The sequence below is a fragment of the Narcine bancroftii genome, chromosome 1 (genome assembly GCF_036971445.1).
Source record: "Narcine bancroftii isolate sNarBan1 chromosome 1, sNarBan1.hap1, whole genome shotgun sequence".
Taxonomy (NCBI): Eukaryota; Metazoa; Chordata; class Chondrichthyes; order Torpediniformes; family Narcinidae; genus Narcine; species Narcine bancroftii.
The window spans coordinates 315,374,311-315,383,944 of record NC_091469.1 but is presented as its reverse complement, the minus strand read 5'-3'; the positions used below and the strand labels follow the sequence as shown (position 1 = coordinate 315,383,944).

Below are 9,634 nucleotides of genomic sequence, written 5' to 3'. Positions count from 1 at the left end.
TTCAGCAAAGCTCTTGCATTTTAAATGAGATGTGAAGTGTAAATATTTGCTTGTGAAGTGGCCTACACTAAACTCCCACAATCGATCTCTTTTAAAGACACATATATGTATAATATAATATAATCTGTTACAATATCCTCACAAAAGGCATTCACTCACTCCTCTAGCCTGATGAGACACCAGATCAGTGGAAGCATGGAGAAATGACTCTCCTGCTTGGAATGTGGGAAGGGATTCACTCAACTATCCTACCTGCTGACCCACCAGTGGATTCATACTGGAGAGATGCCCTTCACTCACTCTGAATGCGGGAAGAGTTTCACTCAGTCCTCCATCCTGGTGACCTACCAGCAGCTTCATGCCATACAGAAGCCATTTATCTGCCCCAGCTGTGCAAAAGGATTCATCTGCTTCTCGCACCTGCTGACCCACCAGCGGATTCACACCGGAGTGATGCCCTTCACTCGCTTTGAATGCGGGAAGAGTTTCACTCAGACCTCCATCCTGGTGACCTACCAGCAGGTTCATGCCATACAGAAACCATTTATCTGCCCCAGCTGTGCAAAAGGATTCATCCACTTCTCGCACCTGCTGACCCACCAGCGGATTCACACCGGAGAGATGCCCTTCGCCTGCTCTGAGTGCGGGAAGAGGTTCACTTAGTTCTCCAAACTGGTGTCCCACCAGCAGGTTCATACCAGACAGAAGCCATTTATCTGCCCCAGCTGTGGAAAAGGTTCATCTGCTGATCCCATCTGCAGGCTCACCAATGGATTCACACCAGAGAGAGGCCCTTCACCTATCCCAAGTGCAGGAAGAGTTTCAATCCTTCAACCTGATGACCCACCTTACTTTGATCTGGAAGATGGGATCATCTCTATTTCTGAATGAAACCTAACCTCATGTCAACCCTTCAATAAAAATCAAAACATAAAATACCCTCAACAGCAAATTCCCAATGATGGCCACTGAGACCACCACAGCCTCACAGGAATGGAAGGAATCCTTCACTACCTCATCATAATTTGAATCCAGAATACTTCCTATTCTGTGACATTTTACAAACTCATGTGCTCTTCATGGAATGATTCATTTGAACCTGGGCCCCTGTCTTATTCTGTCTTCCTGGACATTGGAGTTATTTTTTCAATCAAATGAGCTTTGCTTTGTAATTCTCTGCACTGTGATATATGTCCACTGTTAAAGTGAAACACTAAAGTCTGGAGATGCTGTGATTGTAGTAAAAACACAGAAATGCTGTTGGAGTAGCATTTTGTAATAGTGTGGTCATCTGTTTCAATTCCCCATCCCATTCTCTTGGTGTGTCCATGGTCTCATGCACTGCCAGACTGGGATCACCCGCAAACTGGATGATGAACAACACCCCATCTTCCCTCTGGGTACCCTGCAAGCAATTGCATTCATGTAGACCTCCAGTTTCCATTAGAACCTCCCCCCACTTCTTCTCACTGTTGCCTTCCCCCAGTCTCTCGCTCTCTTTCTCTCTATCGCTCTGTTTTCCATCTGTTTCCTTTCACAGAACCAAAATTAATTCTCACCTCTCCTTTTATCATTCCAATGAACTCCTTTTCTTAATCTGGACTCCTTCCCCTGCCAGTCTTCGTTCTTTATTCTAATGCCTTCATGTTCTTTACTTATACCTTTTAAAAAATATTTTATTTAAACATTAATAAACAATTATATAAAACAGTGAATGTTTAAATTTAAGAACATTTCTTTCATTACATGGTTATAAACCCCACCCATTCCCCCCCCCAACATGTATATATAAAAAGAAGAAATATATAGTAATATTAAAAAAAAGAAAAGAAAGAACAATATGGATTGCTCAGAGTGCTAATTTCCCAACACACAGGTGTCCATCATGGTTTATATGATCAATTCAGGGAAGAAGATTAACACAGGTCTTAAGAGGCAAGAGGAACATTTCTACATATTTATATCTAAAATTTGCATATATGGGCTCCACATTTGAAAAAAGAATGTACCATGTTTATTTCTCAAATTATATGTGATTTTCTCTAAAGAGATACAACTTTGACTTTCTGCATTCCACCTTCCCATACCTAAATGTGAATCCGATTTCCAGATCACTGCAGTACATTTCCTTGCCACTGCTAATGCTATTTTAATAAATTTTGCTTGGTGTATTGATAATTTGAACTTGTGTCTTGATCCTTCTATATTTCCCAATAAGAATAAATCTGGATTTTGTGGAAATATACTGATTGTAACTTATTCTAAAAAATTTCCTAATTCCACCCAAAAGGGTCTTACCTTGGGACATGATCAAATTAAATGCAAGAAAGTACCTATCTTCACCACACCTATTCAATTCAATTTTTGTGGTGTCAAATATAACTGGTGTAGAAAATTACTTTGAACTAATGCATATCTTACAGTAATAGTATTCGTTATACAATCGCAATAGATATCTGACCATCTTTGCTCATCAATTGTAATATTCAAATCCAAATCCCATTTCTGTCTAGATTTATATATTCTGTTTAATAGTTCCTGTTGGCAATAAAAGATACATTGCAGAAGTAAATTTTTTACTATTTCCTAATAAGAGTTTCCACCTCGCTACAAGAAGATAACCACATCTCTGGTCCTAACTTATCCCTCAAATATCCCCTCAATTGAAAATAACAAAAAAGGATATTGCTTACTATTCCGTATTTATTGCTTAATTACTCAAATGTTCATAACAATCTTTAATATTTTTAATACCTTTACAAAACCAAATATTTAAAAAACAATTGTCTTTTGAAAAAAGATACAAGATAATTTTGATTCAAAGTCATCTTCGGCGATTTAATTCCTCGATCCAATTTTGTCATTTATCTTGTTCCAAATAGTAATCAAATGTTTTAACAATGGTGTTTCTTTAACACCAGTTAATAACTTTGACTCCCATTTATATATAAATGTCTCAGCTAATTTCTCTCCTATTTTATCCAATTCTATTTTAACCCATGCCGGCTTTTCTACTCCTTTAAAGAGAGAAGTAAGAAATCTCATTTGAGCCGCTTGGTAATCATTCTTAAAATTAGGAAGATGTAGGCCTCTCAATTCATATTTCCAAGTTAATCTTTCTATAGAATCTCTTGACATTTTTCCTTTCCAAAGAAATTTCCTCACATTTTTAATTTTTGAAAAACATTTGTGGTAATAATATAGGTAAGGTTTGAAAAAAGATATTGAATTTCTGGGAATATATTCATTTTAATTCAGTTAATTCTTCCTATTAACATTTGGTAGAATCCATTATTTTTAAGTCTTCAACCTTTTTAATGTAATGGAAATGAATTCAATTTATATATATTTTTAGATTGTTATCTACATGAATCCATAAATATTTAAAACCATCTTTTGGCCACTTAAATTGAGTATTTTCTTTGACAATGACTGTAATCTCTTTCAGTAAGAGGCATGTTTTCACTTTTGTCCCAATTTATTTTGTAACCAGAAATCTTACCATATTCTTTCAAGTTAAGATGTAATTTTCACAAGTAAATTTCAGATTTTATCAAATATATTAAAATGTCATCTGCAAATAAACTAATTTTATGCTCTTCTTGACCAATTATAAATCCTTTAATTTCCAAGTTCCTCCTAATGACTTCTGCTAATGGCTCTATGGCTAGTTTAAACAAAGCTGGAGATAAGTCTACTTGATCTCGTCAGTTGGAATGGAGTCAGTATTTGCCCATTAATTACTACTTTAGCTTTAGAATCATTATATAATGCTTTAATCCAATTTATAAAAGTCTGACCAAATCCAAATTTGTCCAGAACTTTAAACGAAAGTCCCATTCCAGTCTATCAAAGGCTTTTTCTCCATCTAAAGCGACAGCAAAACTTAAATCTTTTCTTTTTTGTGCTAAAAAGTATAATACTAATGAATCTGGCCACATTATCCACTGATTGTTCCTTTTTTTTACAAAGCCTGTTTGATCCATATTTATTAATTTAGGTAATAATTTAGTCACCCTGTTTGCCAGTATTTTAGCAAGAATCATAATCTGTAGTCAATAATGAAGGTTTGTAGGATGAAGGTTTCAGAGGGACTCTATCTTTTTTTGGTATCACAGAAATTATTGCTGGGAGAGTATGTGTTATTGATGATTGATCAAGCATTTCCATAAAAATAGGAATCAACAAATCTTTAAGTTTTTTTTAAATAAAATTCAGGTGGGAAACTATCTTCTCCCAGCGCTTTAATTACTTTGTAATGAAAACATTGCCTCCTTCACTTCTAGCTAAGTAAAATTAGCACTCAATTCTGTTTGTTCTACCATTCTCAATCTAGGTAAATTTATCTGAGATAAATATCTATCTATTTTATTGTAATCTTTTAAAGACTCTGACCTCTGATTTATTTATTTCTTGAGGTTTATAACTGACAACATTCAAATCATTTTAATTTAATTAATCGTTCTTGACATCTTCCGTTTTCAATTGCCATGCAAGTACTTTATGTGATCATTCACCTAGCTTGTAATACCTCTGTTTAGTATTTATAATCATTTTTTTTCTGTTCTATGTTTATAATGTATTATATTGAAGTTTTTTATTAATTAGTTGCCTACGTTTTGTGGTGTGCTGTTGGACAGAATCAGACACACACAAGGTAAAGACTACAACAGGCTTTAATTCACAAAGACTTCCACAGAGCCAGCCAGGCAGAGCTGCAATAACTCTGAGAGAGACTTCGGAGGCCGGCGCAGGCTTATATCCCAGAAGGTGATTGTTACCCGACCAGGTGGGGCTTGATCCATTCAGGTTGACTGATTGACAGCTGACTAGGTGTAATCCTGTCCCCCTTACATTCCTGCAGGTACAGAGGTTGTCCCCTGGATTAGGCCGGTGGTACACTCCTGCAGGTACAGATGTTTCCCCCTGCAGGAGGCCGGTGGTATACCACCACATGTTTATCCTCAGAACTTCTCCTTTGAAGATCTTTTTCAAAACTTTTATTTCTTGTAAAGATTATAATTTGACCTCTTAAATATACTTTCAAAGCATTCCATATTACAAATGATCATCACAGAGTTTGTATCACAAAATAGCTGTATTTGTTCTCTAATAAAATCACAGAAATTTGTTATTTTTAATAATGGATTAAATCTCCATCTATAAACTGATTTCTCTTTATCAGGTATTACTATCAACATTAATAGAGACAAATGATCAGACAGAATTTTTGTTTATATTCTGCTTCTAATATCCTGTCTTGTAAATGTGCTAAAACTAAAAATAAATCAATTCTGGAATACAAATTATGCCTATTTGAATAAAAAGAATAATCTCTTTCTCTGGGGTGAATTCTTATCCACGCATCTATTAAGTTCAGATCCCTCATTAATACCAATGTAGTTTTTGCTGCATTAGCTCTTGACATATCTAGTAGTTCTATCTGAAATTGGATCTAAACAAAAGTTAAAATTTCCTTTTAAAATGGGCCTCTGATAAATTCAAAAATGTTTCCTGCATAAATTTTTCATGTCCACAATTGGTGCTTACAAATTCAAAAGAGTCCATAATTCTAAATATATTGAACAATGTACCATCATGTATCTTCCTGCAGGATCAGTTACTACATTTTGTATTTTAATCAGGATATTTTTTTCCACAAAACTGCCACTCCTCTTGCCTTGGAATTAAACAAAGAAGCAGCTACATACCCAACCCGGTCTCTTTTTAGCTTCAAATGTTCTTTTTCAATTAAATGTGATTCTTGCAGAAAAACTGAGTCAACACTCATTTTCTTACTATGTGCGAATACCCCTTTTCACGGGTCTGTTTTGCCTATTAACATAAAAATTTAACTTTATATTATTCATCTTGATAACCTACTTCTTCCTCTGCCTCCACCTGTGAATCCTCCTCCCTCAACTCTTATTCAATATCCATTGTTTTGGTGTGTACTTCCTCCAGAAATCCAGATAGAAAAAAGAAAACTTTTTTTAGAGCATACTTGTTTTAGAGCACACTTATAACTATATGAAAACATAATAACCCTCCCCAGTAAGTGTTCCTTATTTAATACCCAACAGTAACTCCCTCAATTTTACGGGCTGCAACAAAGGTCATAATGACCCACATGATCCAGCAGGAGTCAGAACCTCATACCTTTCCCAATCCACCTGGTTTTTTTTAAAATCTTAATCATTTAATACATATATAAAATATTTTCAAAAAAGATTATTTTAAGTAGGATCTCAGTTGGTAATATGCCAGCGCTGTATCTCCAGTTATATTGTACTTATCTCTCATTTGTTCAAAGGATAAGAATCTACTTCCTGAAAAACAATTTTCTATTCTTTTAATCCCTTTTTTTTCCCATTTTCTAAAGGAAAGGTTGTCTATTGTAAAAGGGAGTAGCTTATTTTGCGTCAATATTAGTTTTGGTAATTGATAATTTGTTTTATTTCTTTCTACATGAATCTTCTTCCATATATTGAGGAGATGGTGTAATACTGGAGAAGTTCTATGTTGTACCAATTTTTCGTCCCATTTATATAATATGTGTTCAGGTATCTTTTCCCCTATTTTATCTAATTCTAATCTCGCCCAGTCTGGTTTTTCCCTTGTTTGATAAAAATCTGATAGGTACCTTAATTGTGCGGCTCTATAATAATTTTTGAAGTTTGGCAATTGTAAGCCTCCTTGTTTATACCATTCTGTTAATTTATCTAGTGCTATCCTCGGTTTCCCCCCTCTCCATAAAAATTTCCTTATTATTTTCTTTAACTCTTTGAAGAATTTTTCTGTCAGTTGTATTGGCAATGCCTGAAATAAGTATAGTATCCTTGGAAAAATGTTCATTTTAATACAGTTTATCCTTCCTATCAGTGTTAGTGGTAGCTCTTTCCAATGCTCTAAATCGTCCTGTAATTTTTTCATTAGTGGATTGTAATTGAGTTTATATAATTGGCCTAGATTTTTGTTTATTTGTACACCTAGGTATCTTATTGCCTGCATTTGCCATCTGAATGGGGATTCCTTCTTAAATTTTGAGAAATCCGCGTTATTCATAGGCATTACTTCACTTTTATTTACGTTAAATTAGGAAGCAATTTGAGTTTACCAGAGGGAAGTAACCTTGAATATGTGATTACAGATACAATGTTAATCAAAAGATTTATAACAAATATGTATATTAAACTGCAAGAAAAGGAGAATGAGGAAACAAATGGTAAAACTAAACAAAAATGGGAACAAGATTTAAATATAAAGATAAAAAAGGAAACATGGGCGAAATTATGTTCTGGAACGATGAGAAATACAATAAATACGAGGCTGCGTATGATACAATATAATTGGTTACACAGACTATACATTACACCGCAAAAGTTAAATAAATGGGACCCAACAGTATCTGATAGATGTTTTCGATGTAAAAAAGAAAGGGGAACAACAATTCATGCAATCTGGACATGTGAGAGAGTAGAAAAATTTTGGGATGATCTCAATCAGACATTAAATAAAATAACAGAAAACAATATACCAAAGAATCCAGAGATCTTTCTCCTAAGTAACATAAAAAATAAAGAATTTGGAATTGACTTGGAAGATGCACAAAAAAGATTTGTTAAGATAGCCCTAGCCGTAGCAAAAAAATGTATTATGTCAACCTGGAAATTGGAAGATAATTTGAAAATACAACAATGGTATATAGAAATGAATAAATGTATTCCATTAGAAAAAATAACATATAGTTTAAGAAATAATATTGAAATATTCGAACAAGTATGGGAGCCTTACATTAAATACAATAGCGAAAACCTACCGGGAACAAACATTACCTAAGTTGATGGAAGGAGAAGAAAAGAAAAGAATGGACTCAGTAGAATTTCTGGTGTATTTTTGTTGAATGATAACATTGTCTGACTGGCTTAATGCAACCTAGATTGTATACCTAAAATGGATGAGGGGGGGGGGGTGGGGGGGTGGCTTGGGAGGAGGGAGGGGGGGAAAAAAAAGTCACTGTCTATGTGTGAAAAAGAAAAAGTGTATATCATGGCTAACGTGATTTATGGTGTGAAAAAAAAATTTAAAAAAAAAAGATTATTTTAAATTATTTCAAAAACAATAAAAAAATAAGTGGGCAATGTTCTAGATTATTCAATCCTGCTTGAGCTGCCAAATAAATTTAGTCCATCTAAGGCATATTTATTACAGCTGATCTTCTAATTCTTTATTCCACCTGGGCTCTTGGAAGATTTTGCACAAACTCTTCTGCTTGTACAAAGCTCAAAAGAACTTATTTTTGCCTCCAGGCAGGAAAATCTTCAAAGTTGCAAGGTGATGCAATTCAAATTCGATATCTTTTTTCCCAAAGAATCTTAACTGGGTAGAAATCCCTTTTATTTAGTAAGTCATCACTTATATCAGGGTAAAATAAGGCTTTTCCCTCTTCATACTCAAGTGGGACACATGTTGCTCTTGCTCCTCTGCCACTAGGGTCAAAATCTTCTCTGTTGGGATACCGAAGAAATTTAATTAGCACAGATCGTGGGTTCTGATTTGAAAGGGGTTTTGGTCTAAGGGCTCTGTGTGCTCTTTCAATCTCTAAAGGGCGATCAAAGTGCTTGGCTCCCAATACTTCAGAAAACCATTTCATAAAAAAGTCAATCGGATTTTGTTCCTCCACTCCTTTTTTTAATGTTATTTCCTCTTTAAAAATTTTCCAGTATGTCCATGTTTTTGCTGAAGCTTCTAATTCTCCATAGTTAAAGTAGCGGTGGAATCTTCCACTCTCGTAACTCTATCATCCACATGCTGCATTTCTCCCTGGACTTTTTTCCTTTTCCCATCTAACATATCGAATTTTTTCTTCATTTTATTAACAACATCCAGGACTTTTATTTATTTCTCCTTTCACTTCCCTTTTCATTCCATAAAATTCTTTTATTAATAAATCAATCTTGGTTATATCTTCCACTTTACATTTACTTGTGAAAGTTTTAACTTCTTTAATACTTCCTCTTCTTGTTGCTGGTCTTCATCTGTTTCCTCTTCACTGCTAGTCCATTGTGAGCGTGACTCTTCTTCTTCCGATGGCATTTCTGAAGGCCACAGCTTTTTGCACATGCATAGTACATTTCTGTCTTCTTCTCTGATGTCATCTCTCCATCACTGTGGGAGAGTGATGTTGGCAGAAACCCTTGACCCAAGGGAGTAGCTTGAACACTAGCTCCCTGCTTCAGACTTGCAGTAGGCATATCTAGTAGTTCTATCTGAAATTGGATCTAAACAAATTAGATCTTTTCCAGGTAAAGCAGCAGCAGTTTTATCTTTCTTTGGAGGCATTGTTAACCTGTTGGAGTAGTATTTACATGTACTTTAAAAGTTTTCAATAGTTTAAAATATTTTTTATTCATACTTTTTTACTAATTAACCAGGAGGGTCAGACTCCTATGTCCTAACCCTACAGCATCACATGATGTTCCCCCCCCCCCCCCAATTTACTTATACCTTGAAGATGCGCTTTGCGCATGTGGTTCCGTTATTTAAAAAGGGTTCAAGAAGGAAGCCTGGCAACTATCGGCCTGTAAGTTTGACGTCTGTGGTAGGTAAATTAATGGAGAAAATTCTTAGAGAT

The 9,634-nt window shown here is 34.8% G+C and overlaps 1 protein-coding gene across 1 annotated transcript; it reads left to right on the top strand.

Moving 5' to 3' along the window:
* The first annotated feature begins 285 nt into the window (after positions 1-285).
* On the top strand, positions 286-663 carry LOC138757286 (gastrula zinc finger protein XlCGF8.2DB-like). Its single transcript, XM_069924386.1, has one exon. It carries the CDS (start codon positions 286-288, stop codon positions 661-663), a length of 378 nt encoding a protein of 125 aa, XP_069780487.1.
* Positions 664-9,634: the final 8,971 nt, after the last annotated feature.